The sequence below is a fragment of the Oreochromis aureus genome, linkage group 23 (genome assembly GCF_013358895.1).
Source record: "Oreochromis aureus strain Israel breed Guangdong linkage group 23, ZZ_aureus, whole genome shotgun sequence".
In the NCBI taxonomy this organism is placed as follows: Eukaryota; Metazoa; Chordata; class Actinopteri; order Cichliformes; family Cichlidae; genus Oreochromis; species Oreochromis aureus.
Genome location: NC_052963.1, coordinates 45,999,701 through 46,024,777, shown reverse-complemented (window position 1 = coordinate 46,024,777; position 25,077 = coordinate 45,999,701). Strand labels below are relative to the sequence as shown.

At 43.4% G+C, this 25,077-nt stretch overlaps 2 protein-coding genes across 5 annotated transcripts in view; one reads left to right on the top strand and one right to left on the bottom strand.

Moving 5' to 3' along the window:
* The window catches only part of usp13 (ubiquitin specific peptidase 13), a 39,036-nt gene extending 20,540 nt beyond the window's left edge, over window positions 1-18,496 (top strand). For all 4 annotated transcript variants that reach the window (XM_039607262.1, XM_039607261.1, XM_039607260.1 and 1 more), the window contains 10 exons: window positions 3,679-3,832; window positions 4,203-4,377; window positions 4,499-4,587; window positions 5,013-5,135; window positions 7,745-7,768; window positions 8,182-8,325; window positions 13,021-13,190; window positions 15,084-15,273; window positions 15,645-15,729; window positions 16,034-18,496. In XM_039607262.1, coding sequence (XP_039463196.1) covers window positions 3,679-3,832; window positions 4,203-4,377; window positions 4,499-4,587; window positions 5,013-5,135; window positions 7,745-7,768; window positions 8,182-8,325; window positions 13,021-13,190; window positions 15,084-15,273; window positions 15,645-15,729; window positions 16,034-16,130 — 1,251 coding nt within the window. In that variant the 3' untranslated portion in view covers window positions 16,131-18,496. The remainder of the gene's footprint in view (window positions 1-3,678; window positions 3,833-4,202; window positions 4,378-4,498; window positions 4,588-5,012; window positions 5,136-7,744; window positions 7,769-8,181; window positions 8,326-13,020; window positions 13,191-15,083; window positions 15,274-15,644; window positions 15,730-16,033) is intronic.
* A 4,844-nt stretch (window positions 18,497-23,340) lies between these two features.
* Window positions 23,341-25,077, bottom strand: part of pex5la (peroxisomal biogenesis factor 5-like a) — a 103,437-nt gene continuing 101,700 nt past the window's right edge. The window contains 1 exon segment of the mRNA XM_039607085.1: window positions 23,341-24,609. Coding sequence (XP_039463019.1) covers window positions 24,408-24,609 — 202 coding nt within the window. The 3' untranslated portion in view covers window positions 23,341-24,407.

The window sequence follows — 25,077 nt, the reverse complement described above, 5'->3', positions numbered from 1 at the left end:
TTGGCTAGCTGATATCGACATAAAGGGGGAAACATTTGACTATTGTCCACCTGTAGTTTGAATGCTGAACATTTGCCTGTTTAAATCATAAGAACTGTCACTATACAGAGATGTGCTTCTGAATGTGGATGATGTGTCTTCTCATTTTGTAATGCAGTTCTGCTTGTGTTGAGTGATGTAAACAACCGATCGATCTAAACTCTTCAAACGTCAAAATTGATCATTTGATTTTTTTATGACACAGCAGTGGTGGGTGTTCCTACCTTCTGCTCTTTGTAACTTAATGCATGTTTCCGTTTTTGTGTTTTGGACATGATTTTGGAGTCCATCTTCGCAGTAGCGACTGACCGCAAAATAAAGCTACCGGAAATGTACAACCCTACATCTGGTCTTAAAACAGAAAGTTTTCTCGTGCACAGGGTCTATAAAGTGGCTGATGAATGTATAAATCTGGCAAACGACTTTTAGAAATGTAAATAAATCTAAATACATCTGTATATTCTACATTTGATGTAATTGTTACAATGTTGCTCTATAAAATAAAATAAAAAAACCCTGATGTCTGTTAGCGCTCCTCGCGACGTCACAGAAAATGACGTAAAACATCCCGCGTGGCTGATGTGCTGTCTTGAGTAAACTGCAGTTTTCTGTAAATCCACAACATTGTCACAGAGTGGGAGCTGTTGTGGGATATGGCGAGTGTGACCCCGGACACACACGGCGACAGACAGTTTATTGGAGGAGGGGCCGTTTGTTTTCGACTAAACAGAGCATGCCGTCTCCCTGGTTGGTACATAAACAAAGGGTGTGTTGAAATGTCTGTCTCAAGCAGGATATATATAGACCTCTGCTATCGCTTACACAGTGTGGCCAGATAATGCTTCCTATTCTGCCTCACCCAGGATGCATGCCCTGAGGAGGACCTGATATTCTGGACATAAACAAAACATACCAGCCATTCTCTCCTAACCTCTGTGGCTGTTATTTAAAAAAAATCTGTAGATATATTTCACACTTGCATTAAATGTGATTAAAATTTTTGTTTTTCTTTCCACACTTCCTTTGACCTACTAGCTAGCGTCTACATGCCAGTTTAGTTACCCATACATGGATAACCTGAATAACATCATCACCATCAGCAGCATGTCCAGTCTATGTCATCCTACAAATATGGCTGAAGTGAAATTATAACTTGTGTATTCCTGTAGCATCTTAGAATAGAAGGGCTGGGCTGCAGAGAGGCCTTGGCCATGCAAACGAGTGCTTTAAACACAGTGCCATCCTTCACCACCGTCCTCAAATAAACACAGCTTCAATCAGCCCTGCTGTTCATAGAGAGGATATGGAGCCAGTCCGTGATAATGATTCTTGTGCCTAGTTTTCTAAAAAAGATGCAGCTCTCTCCATTGAGCCAGTTCGTAAATTAAAGAGTCACATCAGCATTTTGAATGGCTGTATTAAGAAATGTGGGTCAAACGACAGTCACGATAAAGTCTTGCCAAGAGAGTGTAATAGACCACAGCAAACACAGTCATGTCTGTGATTTTATGTATCCAGTCTCCATCCACCTCTTCCCCAGTTTGTCATTGTTAAATAGAGCTGTTACATTTAATCGTCTTTATAATTTGCTTAATATGCCAGCGCTCACACCTCTGGCAGAGCTTTAACAGCAATCTGAGGGAGACTCGGGACATTGAGTCCGAATGAACCATGTTCAGCACCTCCATTGCTGAAGCTGTTGCACTGAGCTGCAGTTGCAAGGTGGTTGGTGCCCGTCGTGGTGGTGTCCCCTGAACTAGACGTGAAGGGAACCATCAGACTGACGAAGGTTTGTCTGATGGTTTGGTTAGCCTGTAGGACTTTGATGGCAGCTGATAGGTACCGACAGGCCAAGCGGAACACGGTTTGGGCAGTGGCTGAAGCAGAAACTCGAGTGTGGGAGGAGTTCAGGGAGGAAAAAGACTTTCGGACTGCCTTGAAGAGACATGGAAAACCGTCAGGCGACTCGGGAGGGGAAAGCAGTACTCTACCTGCACTGTGTATAGTCCGGGTGGAGCACTGCTGACTTCGACTGAGGACATTGTTGGACAGTGGAATGAACTTCAAAGACCTCCTTAGTCTTCCGCAGAGAAAGCAGAGTCTGGAGATGCGGGGGACAACTCGTCTTTTCTGGGGGGAGGCCACTGAAGCAGCTCCTTGGTGCCAGAGCCCCTGGTGTGGACGAGGTTCGCCCTGAGTTCCCGAAGGCTCTGGATGTTGTAGGGCGGTCTTGGTTGAGACGCCTCTGCAGTGCTGCGTGGAGATCAGGCGGGGTACCTCTGGACTGACAGACCAGAGTCGTGGTTCCCATCTTCAAGAAAGGGGACCGGAGGGTGTGGTCCAACTGTAGGGGGATCACACTCCTCAGCCTCCCTGGGAAAGTCTATGCCAGGGTGCTGGAAAGGAAAATGCATCGAACCTCGGATACAGGAGGAACAATGCGGTTTTTGTCCTGGTCGTGGAACCCTGGACCGGCTCTTTAACGTCTTGAGGATACTCAAGGTGGCATGGAAGTTTGCCCAAACAGTCCAAATGTGTTTGGACTTGGAGAAGGCATTCGACTTTGTCCCTTGGGGTATCCTGTGGGAGGTGCTCCGGGAGTATGGGGTGTTTGGTTAATTGCTATTCAGTGCTTAAACAACCGTTGCAGGAGCTTGGTCTGCATAGCCTCCAAATTTGAGGCCATGGTCCTCAGTTCGAAAAGGTTGAAGTGCCTACTCTAGGACAAGTACCCAAGTAGAGGAGTTTAAGTATCTTGGGGTCTTGTTCACGAGTGAAAGGAGAAAGGAGCAGGAGATCGACAGATGCATTGATGCTGTGGCTGCAGTGATGCAGATGCTGTACCAGTCCATCATGGTGAAGAGAGAGCTGAGCGTGAAAGCGAAGCTCTCAATTTACTTGTTGTTCTACGTCGCTACCCCCACCTGTGGTCATGAGCTTTGGGTAGTGACCGAAATACAAGCAGCGGAAATGAGCTTTCTCTGAAGGGTGGCTTAGAGATGGGGCGAGGAGTTCGGCCATCTTGGAGGAGCTCAGAGTAGAGACGCTGCTCCTCCACATTAAAAGGAGCTGGTTGAGGTGTGCCAGTCCAAGACCCAGGACACACTGGAGAGATTATATCTCTCGGCTGGCTGGGGAACGCCTTGGTGTTTCCCCGGAAAGGCTAGAGGAGGTGGCCGGAGAGAGGCAGGTCTGGGCTTCTCTGCTTAGGCTGCTGCCCCCGCGACCCGGTCACGGATAACTGAAAGAAAATTAATGATGGATGGATGGATGGATGGCATTTGGGACTAATACTTTATGACAGTGGTGTCCAAATCCAGGCCTCAAGGGCTGGTGTCCTGCAGGTTTTTGATGTGTCCTTGATCCAACACAGCTGATTCAAATGGCTAAATGACCTCCTCAACATGTGTTGAAGTTCTCCAGAGGCCTGGTAATGAACTCATCATTTGATTCAGGTGTGTTGACACAGGGTGAGATCTAAAACCTGCAGGACACCGGCCCTCGAGGCCTGGAATTGGCCAAGCCTGCTTTAGGATAATAAACTAAAGTCAGCCTGACACATAATCAAAATGTGGTCCGATTCTGTTATCAGTTCTCATATTCAGCTTCTCTGAATCCTAAATCTTGGTGTTTTCGCAGAGGAACAGCGCAGGCTCAGAGAATCCAAGTGATGTGTTTCGCTTCCTGGTGGAGGAGCGAGTTCAGTGCTGCCAGACTCGTCGTGTCCGTTACACCCAGCGGGTTGACTACTGCATCCAGCTGCCCGCTCCATTTGAGGCCGCCAGCAATCGAGGTAAAGGATCCCCCACGCGCTTACAATGCAAATGGAGGCCACATTTGCCTCTGGTCACTGCAGCTGCATGGCCCCGAGCTCAGGCGGCAGCAGCAGGTGGGAGAATGAACAGGACCTGCTCTCAGAAGGGAATAATGTTCCCGGCTAAGAGCTGTTTTTTATGTAAGGTATAATTACACCTTCACAGCTTAATATAAAGTATTATGTGACAAATTGTATGTACTATTTAAATGTTGCCAAGATGAGTTTTAGTTAAAGCACTGCACTGACGTGAAATGCTACACTTCTTCTTGCAGCTTTTGCAGCACCTTCAGTTCCAAGAATGCTGCAAATGAAAGTGACACATTTTTGTTGTTTTTTTCATTACCAGAAGAGCTGCTTGCATATGAGGTGAAGCGTAAGGAAGCAGAAGAGAATATGCGTCCCAGTCCCGAACCAGTGAGAGCGCGGATCCCTTTCACTGCTTGTCTGCAGGCCTTCACAGAGCCGGAAAATGTTCCTGATTTCTGGAGCTCGGCACTGCAGGCCAAGTCAGCTGGAGTCAAGTAAGCAACGTCCACCTGTTCTCAGGCCAGAAATGACCAATGTACACCCCTTTTTACCCAGTATATTTAAATGAAAACCAGCTGGATTCGTAAACTGAATTTTCAACACATTCTTTTACAGAACTTCCCGATTTGCCTCGTTCCCAGAGTATCTGGTGGTCCAGATTAAGAAATTCACATTTGGAGTTGATTGGGTGCCGAAAAAACTAGGTAACTAGTATCTCACACTTTAGTAATTGATCAGATTTATTGACCTTATATTTCCCTCCACCAACATGTCTCAGTAAGTGCAATGTTGTAAACACCCAGCAGAGGGCATCATTAAACTGCAGTTCACAAGGCACAGCGGTGAATGCTTCGCCTGCACTTGGGACACATGGTTATAAACGTATATCTGTCATCCTGTCTGTGTCCATAAAACACTTTTGCTGTTTAACTGCTAGTTGAAAATCAGTTGGTGTATTTTAGCACTTAAAAATGTTCATAAAGTGTTCAGTTCAGTTCATAAATGGGGAAAAAGGTCAGTTCACGCCTCACATATAGATCGTAATATTTAGAAGTTGATCTGGGAGCTCACTGTTCTTACTGCTGGATTCTTCAGTTTTATACTTTTATATCTCGCTGTCGCTCTGCAGATGTGGCCATTGATGTTCCCGACTTCCTGGATCTGAACCGGCTCCGAGCCACGGGGCTGCAGGCAGGTGAAGAAGAGCTGCCGGACCTCATGCCTCCCATTGTTTTACCTGAAGACACCAGAGGTATGAAATAAAAATAGAGGAGGGAGTTTTTAAGCCTATTTGAGTTTAACAACTTGCTCTTTTCTGTATTATTTTCTGTTTGATGTTGACAAATAAACATCCATATATTATAATATATGGCATCTATTAGATGCTGCTCCAGAATTCAATGAGAAGGTTACAGGCTCTCATAAATTGCCTGCATTGGCCTACAGGGGTGTTAGCAGTCATGCATGAATTCTAGAAAAAAAAAGTGTACCAGCACCCTTAATTACTCCGGGCATTTTTGGCCCTTCATCTTTGATTTCACAGTCTGTTATTAATTTTAAAGGGCACTGTTTTCCCAAAGCGCCGAGCCTTTTGTTGTACTATTTAACCAAAAAGCCAAGAATATTTCTTCACTCCATTTATGTGCTAGAAACACCTCCGTATATGAAACTTTGTGTTTACCCTATAAAATAACACGTTGCTGCTTAAACCAGCTGCAGTGCCCCACATCCTTTTTGGCAGGTCTCGGGTATTTTTGTGAATTAAATGGTCTGTGAAATTGTCTCTAATATAATATTCAGCTCAAAGCCACCCATATTCCCTCCTAAGGGCATATTAAATGGAATCCCACAGGAAAGGCATGCTCAATCAATTACTGAAGAGTGTTTGTGTTCACAGTGTGGCTAAGCCTAATAGGTTCTAATGATTTCACGAGATCTCCTTGTAACGCACTTCTCTCAGCTCTGGGATAAAAATACTGGAAGCTAGCGAGTTATAGCACTCAATAAAATATTGTCACTTTTTAAGAAACTTTTTTTGCAGGCTTGGTAATATTTCCGCCATTAAATCCAGGCCACTTTACCCCTTATTAAAAATCAAAAATCAACCCCACAAATGCAGTGCCCTCCTTTTTGTTTGCCTTTTGTCTCCCTCTGCTCTGCGATTGCAGTTTCCTCCTCCTGTTGTAAAGTTCAGCTACATCAAGTTATCGCTGTCTCTGTTAATATTTCAGCAGATGTGAAGTACAGAGAGTCCTGTAATGTTTCAGGCTCTGAACACAGCTTGAAACATTACGGGGTCGGTGGGCTCGAGCAGAGATGGGAACATCTGAGAGCAGCCTTTGCTGTGCTTCACACATCCATAAACTTGGATGTTTCTTTGGTTTCGTCTGCTCCATCTTAGCACATGAATACACAGTATAAAAAGTTTGCACTCGCTTGTCTTAGTGTGCCTAAATATTTTAGGACTGAACATGGTGTGCTGTACCGTCGGTATCAAACAATCAGAGTGGAGTATCTCCAGATTAGAGCATCATTGTTTTGGTTTGCCTAGACCCTGTTACGGCTCGGCGTCCTGTACAGATATCTTTGAGGGCCACAGACACATGCATGTTTTTATTTGCAGTAAATCTGCACGTCGCTCTGAGCTTCTATTTCAGGAGGTTAAAAACAGCGTTGCGTCTGTAAATCGTGCAGCTAAAACTGTGAAATGAAAACCGGTCAGAGGAGACAACACACTGCATTCAATAGACTTTCAGATTTATTTATTTCACGTTCATATGAGTTTTGCTGGTTGTAAATTGACCGCTGGCCCGTTCCTCCCCTGCTGAAATTCGCAGTGATTCATCGTTGGTCACACTTCTATCTCCAAAAGGCTTCAGTGATTCTTATTGATTTCATAGCAGCACACAAATGTGTTTTCCTGTACGCTGCTTGAAGCACATTATTTCTCATTGGTCTGTTTCTATTCACTCAATTATTCCAGGCCATTTAGAAAATGGAAAGTGAATTGTTTTTTTGTGCTTCCACTTTTCTTTTGGTTAAAAAGTACAAAATTAACAATTACAAACTGCACACGATGTATGTATCCTTCCTTGTTTTTGTTACTCACATTATCCACTTAAACCTATTAAAGCAAACCAGCAATTTAAAAGAAACCATGGAAGATGGCTACTCCAGCTGAGTTCACTGGGTCAATATTTCCTTTCAGTTAATATACCAAACTGGATAAAACCCAGCAGCAGCCCGAGGGGCTGTAACTGAGGCAATGAGAGGAAAACAAAGGACAATGAACAAAACCCTGCACTGCTCTCAGGCCATGCTTCTGCATTAAGGGCATGACAACTAACTAGTGTTTTTTTTTCTTCGTACACCCGATGTTGTCATATCTGTGTAAAATAAATACTGTTTGTAGGACACTGACAACATTTCATGGTCCAAAATAACAGAGTTGGGCAGCGTTTCTGTGATTTATGAGGAGTGTGGGAGGGGACCTTTGTTTCTCCCCTTGATGTTCTGCAACTAAATTATCCTTTTATGATGAAGGTAAAAAAAAAATGTAAAAACCGATTGAATTACAAACTGTGCCCAGGACCTGCCATGGGTACCCGAAAACATCTGGATTCCCTGTGTTACAGTGGGTTTGTTTGATGAACTGGATCTTTGTTTGTGAATATTAATAACGTGCCAGCAGCTCAGATTTTCCAGGATATTGTCTTGGCCGATTATAGATGCTATCTGTGCAAATGTCTGCAAATCTTTTATTATTCTCAAAGAGTGAAATGACTCCAAAACAGAAACAACAGTAAATACAGAACCAGCGATGGTGATGCTTGACTGTGCCGTGTCCTCCTCCTCTTTCAGATAACTCCATGAGCTCCTTGGACTGTAAGTATTTCATTTCTCTGCACAGCTGTGTGCTTTATTGAATAAACATGCAACATTTCTATAAGTTATAACCATAGAAAATGTATTTTGGGCTCGAAGCAGTGGTGATGAATGCTAGTGAGCTAAACCTCTGACCTACCTGAGCAGGTGCTGCAGCTGCTCTCGACTTTGTGACAAACTTGGCTTTGCTGTGCAGCTCTGCTTGTTTTAGCCAGACTCATTTCTCTCCTTGATAAATCATCCCTCAACAAAGATACCTCTGCAGGCCCGATGCTCCTCTGCTTTCTTTGTTTAATGAGTCCCACAGAGGGAGTCTCCACAAATCGGTTTGGCTGTTTAGACTCAAGCCACTGCTACTGTTGAATCAGCAACTGCATGTTTTAGTTATTGATGCTGATTTCTTGTGTCCCCAGCTCCAGAAATAGACGAGGCCGCAGTAATGCAGCTGGCGGAGATGGGCTTTCCGCTGGAGGCCTGCAGGAAGGCGGTGTACTACACGGGGAACATGGGTCCTGAGATGGCCTTCAACTGGATCATAGCCCATATGGAAGAGCCAGGTGAGCCAGCATCACGGCACAATTCACCGGGGATGGAGGATGATGTTGTGGTGGAGTGTGAAATTAAACATGTCACATGACCTCTACAGTCAGAAGTTCTATACAAACGTTTTTCTCAGTTCAGGGTTAGAAACATGTTAGTGCTGGTATCAAATTACATGTTGGGACTTATTTGCTTTTTTTCACACATAAAATACTAAATAAAAACAATACAAATGCAGTTTTTTCCCTGATGTGCACTATATATCTTCAGAAGCACTCACCCACCCAAATCATTCAGTTCAGGTGTTTCAGTCACTTCTGTGGCTGCAGGTGTGTAAAATCAGGCACGAGCAGGTCGCTCGCAGGAGCTCGCTGAATTTCAGCGCGGTGCTGTGATAGGACGCTACCCGTGCAGTCCACGCGTTAAATTTCCTCATTACTAAATATTCCACAGTCAACTGTTAGTAGCATTATAACAAAGTGGTTGCAATTGGGAACGACAGTAACTGAAGTGGAAAGAGAACTCCTCTGCGCCGAGTGTAAAGTTTGGTGGAGGGAGAATTTTTAGTTCCAGTGATTTCTTAATGCTTCCGCATGCCAAGATGTTTTGGACAACTTCATGCTCCCGAATTAGTGGGAACAGTTTGGGAACTTCCTGTTCCAACATGACTGCGCACCAGTGCACAAAGCAAGGTCCATAAAGACGATGACGAACACGTTTGGTTGAAGAACATGACTGGCCTGCACAGAGTCCTGGCTTCGACCTGACAGAACAGCTCTGGGATAAATTAAAGCAGCGACTGTGAGCCGTGCCTTCTCATCCAACATCAGTCTCCAACTTCACAAATGCTCTTCTGGAAAAATGGTCAAAAAATTCCCTTTCAAAAAAAAAGCTTTCCTAAACCTTGCGGAAGACCTTCCCAAAAGAGCTGAAGCTGTTATGGCTGCAAAAGGTGGCCGACATCATATTAAACCCTGTGGTTTAAGAAAGGGATGTCACTCAAGTTCATGTGAGTGTGTGAAGGCAGATGAGTGAATACTTTTGTCAATATAGTGTGTCAAAGTGTAACTAGTGTTTCACAGCGAGGCTTCAAGACAACATGGTGGTGATATGAAATGAGTGTGGGGAGAGTGCTGAGCATTAAAGGAGTAACTGTAATCCAGACAAAGGTAGAAATACTAGAGACAAATAATAGAAGAGCTGCAGTGAAAACAAACAAAGTTTAGATGGTAGTCAGATTACATAAGATGTCTGTGTTGCATGTTTTTATCCACATATCAGCCAAAGGCATTTTTCCCCACTGTGGTGCTGACAGAATGCATTACACAGACAGGCAATTTTATTTGTTGGGGACCTTTTTAAACACAGAGGTAATTGAAAGTGAGAGACGCATCACATCTCATATTCTTCCATTGCATGCACTGTGTTCCTTTGCGTGCTGCAGGTGCTTATCTGTGCTCACCTGCGTGCACGATCGTCTCCAGAAACTTTGTCGGGACTGACGTTGTGTCTTTGTGTTGAGATGTTCCCCTGAGGTGCCGACTCGTGTCGCTTTTATTTCCCTGGTTGGCTGTAAAGGGCCTCTGCAGAGAAGGGAAATTAGAGCAGACCCCCACCTCTTAGTTTTTAAATGGGCTTGATGGATCTACAAAATGGGCTGCATTCAGGCTCAGTGACATCAGCTAAAGGGTCCGATCCTGCACAGAGGTTCTTTCAGCTTATTTTGGTTTGACAACTAAGCCGCTGTTCACTTAATCACTTTAGACGCCGCAGTGAATATAAACAGTAAGAGGGCTTTAAAGACAATGTGACACAGCCGTAGTTTAAGACTTAACATGCAAACATCTGCTCTTCCATTCCTCAGCCTGACAGAACGACGTCTTTCTGTGGTATAAACACATCTGTATAAGAGGCGATCAGAAGGACGCAAAACAAAATAGAGATGATGGGAGGAGATAAGTGGTGCGCAGTTTAATTTATGGCAAGCAGAGTAATGAAGGCTGTGTTTATGGCCAACAGTAAGTCATTGTATTGGGACTGTCCTTGTTCCTCAGCTGAGGTCATTACGCACCTTCAGCAAATTCAACTGAAAGTAAGAGAAGTTTTAAGTGTTTTACTTAAAAATGAGTACTTCCATTCTTTAAAAAGACCTGGTGCTCAGTTTCACTGTTCAGTATATATAAAACGTTCACCAGATATAAAAGTAATATTCCTTTGATTTCTCTTTTTAAAAATCTGATTGGCGTATAGTTCATTTTAATGCGATTACTATAGCTACAAGTTGAAATAGTGGTTAGCGCTTTACTGTATCACAGACAGAAGCTCAAATATTTGGGTAAGCGTTTGATGACGGTGTTGGGAGGAACAAAACTCCCTTTTAGCAGGAAGAAACCTCTGGCAGGACCAGGCTCTGGGAGAGGCAGCCATCTGCTGCAATCAGCTGAGGCACCGAGGGCAAAGAGGGAAATGATGAGCATGGAGAGACAACAGACAACAAACAATAATAGTATGACAGTAAACACTGGGCTGGCTGGTGGAGCCGGTAAAAGCAGATGGTAAACAAGCAGCTCTGGAGCCAGAGATACCTGCTGGAAGGGACGGCGAGGACAGCGAGGGACAAACGCTAACTAAGACAAAGAGTTAATGATATGCAACTGTGGCATATAAGCTCGTGGAGGCTGAAATAGAGTAGATGGGAGGTTTTCAGGGACGGACCCAGACAGCATAAATAAGGGATGATTCAGGCTTCACTGTAGGCTTTTATAAAGAGTCTCTAATCCTCATCTTAAAGGGAGAGAGTGGAGTTTCGAAACTGGGAGCTGACTGGGAATGGGCCAGAAATCTCTGCATCCCGTTCTACCTCTGATTACTTTACAAAACAACAGCATATTTGCACTGTGGGAGGGAAGTGCCAATAGCAAACATAAGACCTTTTCAGATATGTTTTAGCTTTTTTTTTTCTGCATTTTACAAAGAGAAGCTGGCACGGGAGAAATATGATCAGCCTAGTTCCTGCTAGTACTCATGCTGTAGCTTTTTTTTTTTTTTCCACATTTGCATCCTGATAATAAGGACAGAAATCTAGTAACTAAGTAACAAATACACTAAATGAACAGAAATGCTGGGCAACCCACATGTTACACTTACAGAAGCTTTGAAGCTCGCAGTTACTGCATCAGCAGAGCATTGGTGACTTTTACACTCTGCACCTCAGCACTTAGTGACTCTGTAACTTTACATGGTCACCCAGTTCCTGGCTGAGTGGGTCTTCAACGCTTCCACTTTGCAGTAATACCACTTACAGGTTGTCGTGGATTATCTAGGAGGTGACTCGTCGAGTCGTTGGCGTTCTGTTACAGCACCACACTCAAATTCAGTGAGATCTTCTCTTTAGAGCGGTCCATTCTTTCACAAAGGTTTGCATGGCTAGGTGCTTGAGTTCATACACCTGTGGAACTGAAAACACTGGATTGAAAGATTACAAGGTGTGGCCTAATATTTCTGTGAGCCTGCCTTGGAAATACACCAGCCTGATTGGATAAGCAAAAGTACAGATGTTTGGCTTGATGGATGACCAATAACTTTTGTCCCTATAGTGCAGATAGACTTTCAACATGACTTAAGTCAGGAGGTGCCTCATTTTTTCAGTACTTCAGCTAAAGGAAAGTACTCATAGAGACCTGATTTACATGCAAGTCAAAGAAGATCTCTCGTTCAGGAAATGGCCCGAGATTTCTAGTAATGGCATTGGAGGTTAAGTATATGCCGTCCAGATAGTGGATAGATGGTGTTTCTGAGGTTTTTTGTGACAACTATTATAAGTTTAGTCTGAATTCAGAAAGAGGAACATTACAGGTCCACAGTCAGAGGTATGAATTTACCTTATTTGAAACCTGAGACAAAGAAGAGAAAAGTGCAACCAGGTGACAAATGAAAGGGAAATGTGTCAGTGAGGTGAGCGGCCACACTCTGCCAGAACAGCTCAAATGACTCTAAAAGTCTCTGAAAGGGAGTCGGACACTTTCTTTCCCCTCATTTTGTGTTTGATGATTGTGTACACTGCAGTCTTGGTTTCAGATCTCCCATTGGTCTTCACTTTAGTTTAGATTTGGTGAATCTGAAGGTTGTAGCATATCATTCACATCATTTTCATACTCACTGAATTACATGGAGACTCGTCACGAAGGGTGTTGTGTTTGGACCGTCCCTGCCAGCCCCACAGAGCTGAGAGTCCCTCGGTGTGGGGTCCAGGTGTTTCCTGATGTTCGTTGCCAGCCCGTATTTCCGTTTAAAGAGGTGTAAGCATCTTAACAGATCAACACTCGTGTTGTGTAGTGGTGTGCAGACCCCCCCAAGCAAACCTGACTGTGACAAACAATCCACAGGGTGCATTCGTGTGTGTCATTTCCACTACAGAATAAGTATCGGGGTGCCTCCCACACGCCTTCCTACCGTGACGGTTTTGCTGTTTCTGTGTTTGAAATATTCTTAGTGCCAATTAGTGACACAACACTCAAGCTGTTTGTTTGTTTTCGTCGGACGTCTGTGATCAGCTTTAATCGCCTTACAGTTTGAATTAGCGTTGTCAGATGAAAACGGCTCTAGAAAATGCGACCTTTGACCTCTAAAGCAGAAACGCACAGTAAATAGGTTAAACATAAATGGGAACACGCTGCATCATTATTTTTTCCTTTGTCTCTTTTTCCTCGCAGACTTTGCAGAGCCGCTCACTCTGCCTTCCATGATTGATCCCGGCCCCTCCGCCGGTGACAGCCCCACGGGCGCCGCCCTGCTGGGCAACTCACCCCCCGAGGAGAGCATTGCCATCCTCACTTCAATGGGCTTCCCCCGCACTCACAGCATCCACGCGCTCAAAGCCACGGTCAGTCTTCTGCCCACTGTGTCCACTGGAGTTTTTCTAGCCACTAGTACAAAAAAAATGTTTAAAATACATCAGATAATTATTTTCACTGAGAATTCTGGTTATTGTTAATTATCCAAGATGTCTTACAAATACCATTTTGTGTGACTGACAAGGTCTTCTGCTGCAGTTGGTGAGAGCAGGGATTTATTTTAAAGACGAGAGACACCGACGGCCTGTGTGGGCAGCGATGGTCAGCCTGTCTGAGCCGATAAGGTGGTGCCTATATCTCAGCCTGTTTAACATAGAATACTTACATATTTATATAGAGATAAATCAGAGCCGAGCAACGGAAACCCGGACGACAAAGAACCACCCACGCGCTTCGGTGTCTCTGATGGGTGCGGGGACGCCAGGCACCACAAATGTTGTTCGTTTGAAACGCAAGAGGAAAGAAACTCTGACAATTAGTCATTCATTGAGTCATTATGAAACTAAAATGAGTAACAATCATAAAAATACAGCCTGTAAACCTAAAAGAAACACAAAGCAAATGGAACAATTTAAAGTGTCAGGAGGTGAAGTGGGTGTAAGGCGGCGTGGTGATTTTAAACAGAGGGCAAAGAGCAGGTGTGAGGATGAAAATCGAGCTTTGTAAGTCGACTTGTTTACTTTCCAAAGTGCAGATGTGATTGGTCGTCAGAGTGATTAGAAATGTCTACATGTGTTTAGCTGTAATCCCAGCAGCACAAACAGCCCTGCTGGTCTGTCAGGTTTAGGAGCAAGACACAGCTCACTGACACTTCAACTCACTTTATCATCACATAAGGTTAACTTTGAATGCATTCATAGTATTGATTTATTTCTTTAATGAGTCAAACATGATACAGTTGCAGTAAATCCATCAGTTCCCCTGTTTTGAAATGGCCTCTGATTCTCATCTTTCAAAGTGTGCCCTCAGCAAAAATAGCCCAGCAGACTGTTAGTCAGACGCACAAATAGACGCTCCAGGCTTCTCTGTTTATCATCAGTGAGTGCGCCCGACTCGCTGCCTGCCATCGTGTTGTTGAAGTGGAAAAAAGCTCACATTGGTCCTGAGGGATGGAGGTGTGAAACCAAGAAGCGGTCTCAAGTCTTGGTTCATTATTAGCCCAAAATTAGGAAAAAAAAGAAAAAGAGATTGCCCTTCAAGCTTAGTGACCCGGCCGGCAACATCAGGCAGCTTAACCTCTCCTGATCCCGATGTGCTCCTGACATTCCCCGGGAATCACACGTTCAGGAATCACACCTCTATTTTGGACCAAACGCAAACATCCTCTGTGGAAAAAAGAGCAGAGACGGATTCCTGTCACCTTTCTAGTAAATAATTGTTCATTTAACACGTTCCTAAAAGTGAGACTGCTTTTTATGAGGAGTTTATCCAAGATGCACTGGAGCTGTGGGGGGGGGGGCTTGATAAATCCCCCCAAAATTCAGTCATCAGCCCTGGTTTTATTCCCATGAGTACTGCTGCTTCTACTGTGACTGTTGATTTGAGCATTTCAGGAAATAATTTTTCCAGGAAAAGCAGAAATATTTCTGGGTGAGGTTAAGGATGTAGAGCAGGTCATCCACTAATTGGAAGGTTTGTAGTTTGATCCCTGGCTGCTCCAGCCTGGACAGTTGTTGCTCCCAGCGCATTCACTGGAGTGTGAATGTTAGAAAAAACTGCGGTAAAACTGAGGTAAAAGTGATTTAAGAAAAGCACTTTGTATAAGAACCGGTCCAGTTACTAGTGAGCATTTTCACGTCTGCATGAGAAGAAGAGATTCCCTATGATTCTTTGTAAATTAGCATTCCTGGGATATTAACGGCCTTTTTGGTTCTGAATGTCAGCAAGCTGACCGTGTTTGCGCCGCTTTTGGCATTTTACAGAACAATAATCTTGAACGAGCTCTCGACTGGATCTTCACCCACCCGGAGGAGGAGGAGAGTGATGCCCTTTCAGACATGGCTGACACAGAGCCCAATGACAACGCCTTCTCCAACGCCAACTCGCACAGCGACTCCACGCTGTCCCCAGACGGAGACGCGTCGGGCCCCAGAGTCAAAGACGGACCAGGACGTGAGTGACTCTGCACGACCGATTTCGCTTATTTTAAGCTGCAGCCGCTCCAACAGAAACCTACTGCTTCTCTGCCCTTGAATTTAATCTCGACATTGTGAGCGTCCACAGGCCATTTTAGCCCCAGTCAGGTCTGATTATGACGCATGCTGCACCCACGTGCTGCTGGACACTGAATTTCAAGGTGTAGCAGCATCAAAAAAACAATTTACATTCCTCCTTCATTTTATCACCACATGCTAAATAAATCACCTGTTTTTAAGATAAAACTGAAAATGAGCACTTTATTAGATAATTATCCCTTTAATTGGTTTTCTGTAAATATGCGTTAGTTTGTCACTCACTGACTTTGTTCTTCGTGTTTTTCTAAGGATATGAGCTCTTTGCCTTCATCAGCCACATGGGAGCGTCCACGATGTCTGGACATTATGTTTGTCACATCAAAAAGGAGGGACGGTGAGCTGCACGCAGTGTTTCATGTTACAGAGCTGACGACATCCAGGCCTTTCACAGAAACATCTCTGTGATGTCTCATCGCTCATCTCGTTACGTTGACTGTGTACAGATTTATTATTATTTGTAGTTCTACGATAGTTCACCAGTCTGGCTGCGTGCTGCTGGATCATAACTGAGCCTGTTTTCTCTTTAGACTGAGTAGAAAAAGAATAATGAACCCATTAAATCTTTTCATTCAAATTTGAGAAAAATAACACTTTAAAAGCATTTGTGTAAAATTAATGTGTACTTCTCCCGCCTGCAGGTGGGTGATCTACAACGACCACAAAGTGTGTTTGTCAGAAAGACCTCCAAAGGACTTGGGCTACATCTACTTTTACCATCGACTGTCGAGCAGTTAAACCACTGGTGGCTGTGCCCGTGTCCTTTAAATACCCACAGACCCAGAAGACTGGCAGACAGCTGTGACGGCCTCAGTGGGAACGATGGGATAACCTCTCCGAACAGCTGCTTACCTTATTGTGATGTCGTTCTGGAGCAACCAGGAACTCTGGTCAGAAGGGAAAGCGATGTGCTTTTTGTGTATTAGTGTTATGCTTTAAATGTGTATATATCAATGTTTGTGTTGAAAGAAAGAACATTTCTTTACAGTGTTGGTACAGAGGGATGTGTGCAATTTCTACGATTGTGCTCTTTACACGAAGCAACGCCACATATCAAATCTCAGTCTTTCTCCGCTCTGCCTTCAGTCACTGTGCCGTTTTTTCTTTTTCCCAAAGTGGTGCATTTTATAAATGTGTAGTTAAGCGCGGTGCTCCACTGCCAGCCCTGCTCTGAAACTGCAACAACAAACAAGAAGTTCCTGTGCTGCAGGTGGCTTTGCATCGGGAATGTTTTTCATCCTGAGAAACTGGAAAGAGATGAGGAGCGCGATGCTCGTTCAACAGCGCAATCCCAAGTGCTTTATGTAAAACATTAGAAATATGAAGTGGAGCATAATTCACTAAGAATGAAAAGGTTTTGGTTTTCCACACATGGAAGTCACCACGTGAGTTTCAGAGTGATAAATGGGTTTTAACTAGATTTGTCCCGGTTATGCTCGAGGTCGACGTGTAAGCTTGTCACATTTAATGAAGAACCTTCGACGCCCTGATGCGCCGGCTGAGCTGTCAGGGTATTAGTGTCATTTCTGTCCCTGTTGCACTTTTTTGACTTTTTCCTGTACCTGCACTGTACTCGCCAATCACAAACTACCAGGTCTCATGTCTGAAGTGCGGCACTGCCGAGGAGATTACATTCGTTTGATTCGATCTAATTAAGGCCAGCCTGGCTGTCCAGTCGTCCCTGTTCAGGGAGGTTCCATAGTAATGTAGGTGAACCTTTTGTGTACATAAGTTTTGCTCAAAATGCAAAATATCTGCAAACTCGACATAACTGTTACTTGGCCGCACCTGGCTCACGTTGGTTCTTTTATCACTCTGACAGATTCGGACTGTAACCCAGAAGCTAAAACGATTGTTGGCCTTTTTATTCAGGCCATGGAAGTTTGAATGTTTTTGTCTCGAGCAATATGCACTAATAACCAAATCTGCTGTTGAACAGCTGTACAGTGACCCGTACCTCCTCTGAATGTATACACTCGTGGTGCTCGCTGCAAACAGAACGCTCAGAGATGACTGTGATGATACAGCTGGCCACTCTTTAGGGCCTGGTGCTGGTCGAGCCACCAGCTCCCTGCTTTGCTCACTTATCTGCTCAGTAAGATTCATAACGTACAGGATGGATTATACACTGTGCTCTTGACTGTCAGTATCTCCACACTTGGCTTCATCTCTTTATTTTTATTCACATTTGGGTTTTTAAACGACATGAAACTGGTTTTGTTTGCTGCATCTCAAAAAGCGCGGTCGGCTTCCGGGAGCATATTTGAAGGTGGAGTTCTGCTTGAATTAATCATAATTTATCAAACGTTGAATTACAGTTAATTATTTTAGGCTCTCGTCCTCAAAGGGAAGACGTGCTGTTGACAAAGAGAGTAGAAAAGAAAAGCAGAACAGCACCACGATGGTTCCTACGGGCGTTTTTCATTGACACAGACAAAAAACACAAATGTAATTTATATAATAAATCCATATGACTCCCCTTTAACAACACTGTGCCTCGATTTCCCTGAGCAAATATTAGCCTCTTACCAGATAAACTGTTTGTCTATGCATCGGGGAATACTAAACATCTCTATGCAAGTCTTGTGTTTGTGCCACTCATCGTCGCTGAGTGGGTGACAAGCTTTTGCCTAATGATGGGTAGCTGTAAACGTCTCTGCTCGTTGTCCCGGCTCGTTGCCGTCTTTGTCTTTCTGTCCTCTTCTTTCAGCTTTCCCTCCAGCTCGGTCGCTTCCATTCTTCTCTACCTTGTTTGAAACGTAATGGTTCATTTTGTTATTTAGAAAAGGTTTTTTCACTGTCAGCATGTGAACTAGAGAGATTGTACCGTTGTACTCTTGTGAGCTTTATTCTCTTTTTTTTCTCCATTTAACTAAATGTCAAAAAGCTACTTGACCCATTTCTAATCTTTCTGCCTTTTTTTGTGCCAATTCTGTAGTTTTCATTTCAGAGCTCTCCTCGAACTGATTATTTTAAGCTGACTTTTGTAATGTATCCAAATATGGCTTAGGTGTATGTGAACAGAGTCATGGCAGTACAGTGTACCAGTGGCACTGTTTACTTACGATGTTTGGATAATTTAATAAACGACATATTTGTTGAGACCTGGCTTCATCGTGTCGGGCAGGAGGCGGAACAATAAAGACACGGGAGTGTCGAATATATAACAACACTTTATTTTAAAAGATTACTTTCATATTGTACGTTCCAAAGGTGCTAATGCTGTCCTCGTGATTATACAGGGAGATTAATATGCATTGTAGTAGGTATTTCAATAAACGAGTGGCTGTATACAAATTACATTATTTCTAATTTCATCCATGAAAATATATTATTCATATACGTGTGACACAAATAAATGAAAACAAAGTGCACGCTCTGAAACGAAGCAGTGGAGGAAGAAATGTACATATGCAACAGCAACCTTAATGAGCCCAACCAGTGAAGCCATCATTTGTATCCTAAGCACAAGTTCCCACATTTTAAAAGCACAAATCTTTTAGAGATAATAAAAGTGGACAGAGCCACATAAAAAGTGGCTTATTGATACACAAAAAAGTTATTCCAGTGAAATGAAGAATAATGTGCCTCTTTTTGAGTCTTTTTTTTAAATTCTATTTTGACCGTTTTATTTCAGTATCATTGTTTCATTAGAATTAAGAATTATTTGTGTGTCTGGGTATTTATTTGTTTTTTCAGTTAATAGAAACATGCTGGAGCCAAACGTGTGATTGCCTTCACAAATTAATGCCTCGTTAGGATTGTTAAATGGACAGTTCATTGGGTACACCTTGCTAGTACCCCTGCACACATTTTCACAAATCAATATATAGTTAAATTTTATTTTCTCCAAGAAGCTGAATGGAAACATTCGTCAGCATTGTCATTATCAGGTAGGCTGTGGTGTTTAAATGATGCTCATTTTTGTACCAAGGGGACCAAAATTACACCACTACCAATCTGACCCACTGACACAGGCAGCCATGTTTTTATGCTTATGCCAAATTCTGACCCGGTCATCCGAATGTCACAGGAGAAATCAAGAAGGATCAGACCAGACAACGTGTTTCGACTCTCCAGTTTTGATGGTCCGTGTGATCCGTTTCCTGTTCTTAGCTGACAGCAGTGGTTACATGTTCACAGATGCTCTTCTACATCTGCTGCTGGTTTCAGACGACTCTGTGTAAACTATAGAGATCCAGAAGTCAACAGTCCCTGAAGTAGTCACACTAGTCCTTCCGGTACCAACAACCACATTCAGAATCACCTCTGCACTGCGTGACTGCCACACCATCTGCATCTATGCAGCTGAACAGGTGTACCTAACAAAGTGGTCAGTGAGCATGTACGATTGTATTTGGTCTGTTTTCAATCCATAAAACTGCGCAACACTCACCTTTGAAAACTTAAGGTCTCCACAGTAGAAGACACGGTGAGCAAGTCAGTGTAAAAGCTGTGAATTTAACATTTGAACTGTTTCATGGCTGTCCACTTTTACTCTCCCTCTTTCTTAAGTGTAAACAGAACTAATGAAGCAGTGATTCTTGCAAATATTAAAAAATTATAAAAAACAGCTGTTAAAGGGTCACAGCAGGTTGTGAAAGTCTACATAAAAACTTTTCACCACTAAAGAGTTGTGCAATAGCAGCTAGACAGCTTTATAGGTTGGAGTCATTGCAATGGTTACAAACGTGTTTGTAATTTGTAGAAGTAATAAATATAACATTTCTGCATAACTATGATTATCCAGTTGATTAGCCAGTATTCAAGCTGAAGTACGTTTGGAGTGTGCTGTGCCTTAGGCTCAGTACTTTGAGCCTCTCACACTTGATCATTCCATGCAAGAAAAAGCATCTTGTGTAGATTACATACTGACTATATACATCATGTTTTGTGAAAGTTTGAGAACTTAAAAGTGCATTATAGCAATATTGCAAGGAAACTTTATGATATATTTACTTGGGGTAGAAAGAGAAAGCACTTCCATGTATGTCATGCATACGAATGAAAACGTCATTAAAAAAAAGTAGAAATGTAAAGGATCTAACATGCAAACAGCCTCAGTTTGTTGCACAGGCGCATGCGTTAGGTTAGGTCAGTTCACCTGAGAAGGTACAGTAGTAGGTTCAGCAAAATAAAGAAAACTGCATCCTATCTCAATGCACTATGGAATGATGTGGACGGCAGAAGAAGGTTGTAGCCCAGCAGTGTAAGATTTCTTTAAAAAACATGAACCTGTGGTAACCTGTAATGAAATGGGAAAGAGCGAGGGCCTCATAAGACAACTAGAGTTGATTTTGTAAAACACCTGGGAGGACAGGTGTCAAGAGAATATTGTATAATGCGATCAGCTATATGAAATGTATCTTTTTATTTTATCATTAAGCACATGTCTATGTGACTTTTCACCTAGTAACTTGTGTGCAGCTACTAACCGCTTCCTGTCTTCAGAGAACATTTAGATGTAGAGAAGTGAAACCTCAGCTCTTTTAAAAGAACATACAGATGTAGAAAGGGAAAAACCCGCCGCTCTAAGTGACGTTGTTATCTTTGTAATACACACACACACACACACAGAACAATCTTGTATAAATAAAGAACGCAGACGGTGACAAAGTGCGAGTCCATGAGTGTCTCCTGTGCGAGTGCTCTGTGACCGTCCTCGCGAGTGAAGGAACTGCAGTGTTGTGTGTTTTCTAACTCAGGTGTCTCAGCTGAACAAAGAACGGCAGGGTGATTTAAAGAAATCCCCTGTCAACAGGCATGTAAGGTAAAAATGTGGAACAGCTCCTGGCCTACAGAACAACTCGCACGACTTTCAGTGACCTGATAGGGACCGACTACAGGGTAGGGTTAACCCTTTAGCAAAGAAAACTGAAGGAGGATCGTCGTGCCACGCTAGCTGCTCTGTGAGCCTAAAAGTGGAGCTTTGAGCGAAATGCAGCACTCACTCTGACAATGCTAACATACTGATATCTCCTGTGTTCAATAAGGAGAGATCAAGTACTGAACATGATTTGTTGAGACAAAGAAATGAATGTATTTGGCGATCAGACTCTGGTGACCCATCTTACCTATCCCAGCAGTGATAGGATTTAGGACAGGACCCCCTGGAGTCTAGACGCTGGTGGTGGTGAACATGAAAATGGAGATGGGGACGAGGTTGGTTGTGCAAATGACAGTCTGAAAGGGAGAATGATGAAGAGCACAGATTTGAACCAGAGTGGAAGCTGATTGGCTCAAAGAAGGTGATTTGACGAGAGTATTACGACTGACAGGGTGTGAAAGTGTGGCAGTGACCTAAAGGACAGCACAACGGCTGAACACCCAAGAAAGCAGGCAGGTGAGTGATTGCAGACCTTCCATATTGAATTTAACCACAAGCTTTATTATATTAAAATCCTAACAGCCAAATGGCTCTAAAAGTAGCTTGATGCAGGTTCATGGCGCTGTCGCAAACTTTGCAGTTAAACCCATTCTGCTGGCCGAGTGACACTTTTTTTTGGGGGGGGGACGTGCTGGAAGCAAATTTCACGCCACCCCTTTCAGTCTGGGCCAAACTGGCAGACAGACCCACGCTGGCATGTATGGAGCTACACGCATGCTTAAATTTGACTTCCACAATAATTTAATGCTAATCAAACAAATCAAACATGAACTCCTGGATGTAAACCTGATTTGTTCCAGTGAAGGATACAGCGTGAACCTTTTATCATCGTCCAGTCTCCCACAGTGAATACATTTGTGCATGCACCCCTCCTTTGGCCTCATTGCCTTTGCACAGTCGCTGCTAGCTCCCCTCTGAGGCCGACTGTTAGCGGCATGCACATATGTATCACTGGACTCCTCGTCTAGTCTTTGATCTATTTATCCTGGTTGTGTGATAAATAGAGTCTGTGCCAACATTTTTTTAAGTATCTTGCAAGTAGAGCAGCTGATCTTTTTTCATCTCAACAGTGCCACAGACTCGATTATATTAATGCAGCTAGTGTGACAACAATGACAGAATGTATGGAGCTCGATAAAGAATAAAGAAAAGCTCGATACATGGCGGTGAATTTGGTGGATGCAACTAAGGTCAAAGACGCCATGTCCGTGCACCCTGGTTCTAAAAGCAGAAGGCTGCACTTTATGTGTCTATCAGTTTTTCTTTTTGTCAGAGCCATCGACCACTTTTCTCCCTGGGAGAACACTTGTTTTCATTCTGGCGACTTCTTGATGAAACACTTCTTCTTGTACAGACTGTGACACCCCGGCTGTACAGTTTGGAAGATGAATGGCTCTCGCACTGGTCTCTGGTTCTGCCTGATAGCGTTCTTTCCAAACACTGAAACGACGCTTCCTTTCGGTCCACCGAGGCAGACGGGGACCAGCAACAATTCAGAATGGCAACATAAAACATGACCTTTTGCATAGGAGCTGACAATAAAAACCACTTTCTGCAGCACCCTCAGACCGTGGACACGCCTGATAAACACCCGAATGTGCTGAGCTATGCAGTACAGAAGATTATCTATCATTTACTCTGTTGCACAGCGAGGTACATGGTATTCACTTCAGAGAGTGACTTTCAAACTAGCAGCAGTGATGCAAGTGAAGCTGTCAGCTAAAAAGTATGTCTAAGGAAAAGCTTTCTTCCTGCAGCAGGAGAATCACTGCATTTATACAATCATGTTTTCTGCAGATGCATAACCATCTCGGGTTTGAACATCAGCCTGATGTGATTTGAAGTGTGTGGCGAAACAAACAGCGTTCATGTGCAGCATTCTGCCCAAGCTTACGTAAATATTTAAATCATGCATTATGACTATTAAATGCATGAGCCTTGCAGCAGCAAAGACACCACTAACTGCGTTAACAGATACAGACAACAGAAAACAAATCGAGTCAGGTCAGCAAAAATAAAAAAGGATTGTATAATGTGTACAGTAGTCGTTAGGGCCTCTGAAGCCATCCTGGAACTAGCAGAAGAAGATAAAAAGAGATATTTTTAGACTTGTTAAGAATAACTTTTTCATATGCTAAAGTTTGAAAAGACTAATGAAGGTTTTATAGATTGCTGTTGCCCAGCTTTTCGGTGTGTTTCTGCAGTCAGCTTAAAGGGAACAAAGAGGAGCTAGGAGCCAAAAAAAAGGAGAGAAAAACCAAGCGAAACAAAAAGCTTTCAAGTTCAAAAGACAGCAGTTATTTAAAGAAAATGAAACTAGTCTGAAAATGGCTTAGTGTGGGTTTTTTCTGTTTTCATAAAAATAGTATAAATAAATATTGTTGGTCGCATGCTTTTGAGTAAGGCTTTACAGACCTGGCTTGCACATTCCACTCGGACTGAGGAAGTTATATCTGTTTATCTGAAGTGCAAAGGGAAAACTTCTAAAAGTATGTTAATTTGAAACAAGAATCCATTTATGAAAATGCTTATTCATGCAGTATCATTATTTTCCCATTGAAAGAGGATGAAAATAAGCCAGGAACAGAGTCTGGAGCTCCAGGTTATATGGTGCAGTCTTTGTCATTTGGTCACTAAATCCATCCTTCAGGAGAGAAATCAGGAGTCAAACGTTTTTTCCTCTCTTTTCTTTGAAAACGGCCTGTGAGGTCTGCTCTATCAGGCTCGTACAACCGTCCGTCTGCCTGTCGCTCCGTCTCTGCTGGCTCGGCTCTGTTCCGCTGGATGAGTCAGTTTTTAATTGATGTTTTCTCTAAGGCATTGCTCGTACAATCTTTGCCCGTCCTTGTGCTCTTCAGGGAAATCACAAATTACAGTGCAAATCCAACACAAAGCAGTCCCTTCAAACCCTTGGAAGAACCTATCCCCACAACTGCTCTGAGGTACTTGGGCGAAAAATATAATAGCTTTGACGACTGTAGTTAATTTGGACGTGCATAAAAACACACTGTTGTCTCTAACGTCCATCAGTCCATTCTGATGTGTGCACTTTGGACTTTTGGCTGTTGGGTAGAAATCAGATAGTAAGTGAAGAGGGGGCAGATGTTCGCATCGCTGCCTCCCAGTCCTCAAATGTCTAAGTTGAAGGCCCGCATGAGAAGATCCAAGTCACCGATATTTGCAGCCTGGAAGAGTTCAGGCTGGTCCATCATGGATAAAGCTATCCTCAAAGCTGCCCAGATGTTTCCAGACATCACCTGGTGGGACTGCTGGCGACTCCGGCTTTTCCTCTGAAGGCTTAAGGCAGTCAGGAAGTTGCTGGCCGCTTCTCTGGGGAAGAAGCGATAAAAGCAAGTCATTGCATCACAAAATTCCATCAGCTGATCTCCTCAGTTCTGAGACATGTGTGCACTGTTGTTAAAAGAAGAGGCGATACTACATAGTGGTAAACATGACCCTAAGACATTTTGCTGCCATCAAACAGGACAAAACCTCGGACAGATCCGGGCTCAGGGAGAGACCCGCCCAGTCGGTTGGGGTGAGGGGAGGAAGACGAGACCAACTCATTTTGCACAACAAGAATATAAACAAAAAGGCCAAAATATAACACTGCACTTGATCACTCTGCGAGAAGTCTCGAGCAGATGTCTCAACTACCAAACTAACAGAGGCAAATGTGCAGACTTTTAAACCTACCTTAACTTCAAGGCATTTCTTGTGTTTTAGAGTAGCACAAACCTTTGGTAAGGTTTAGAAAACTCACTCATTTGAACTAGAGCAAATTTAGCATGAAGGCCT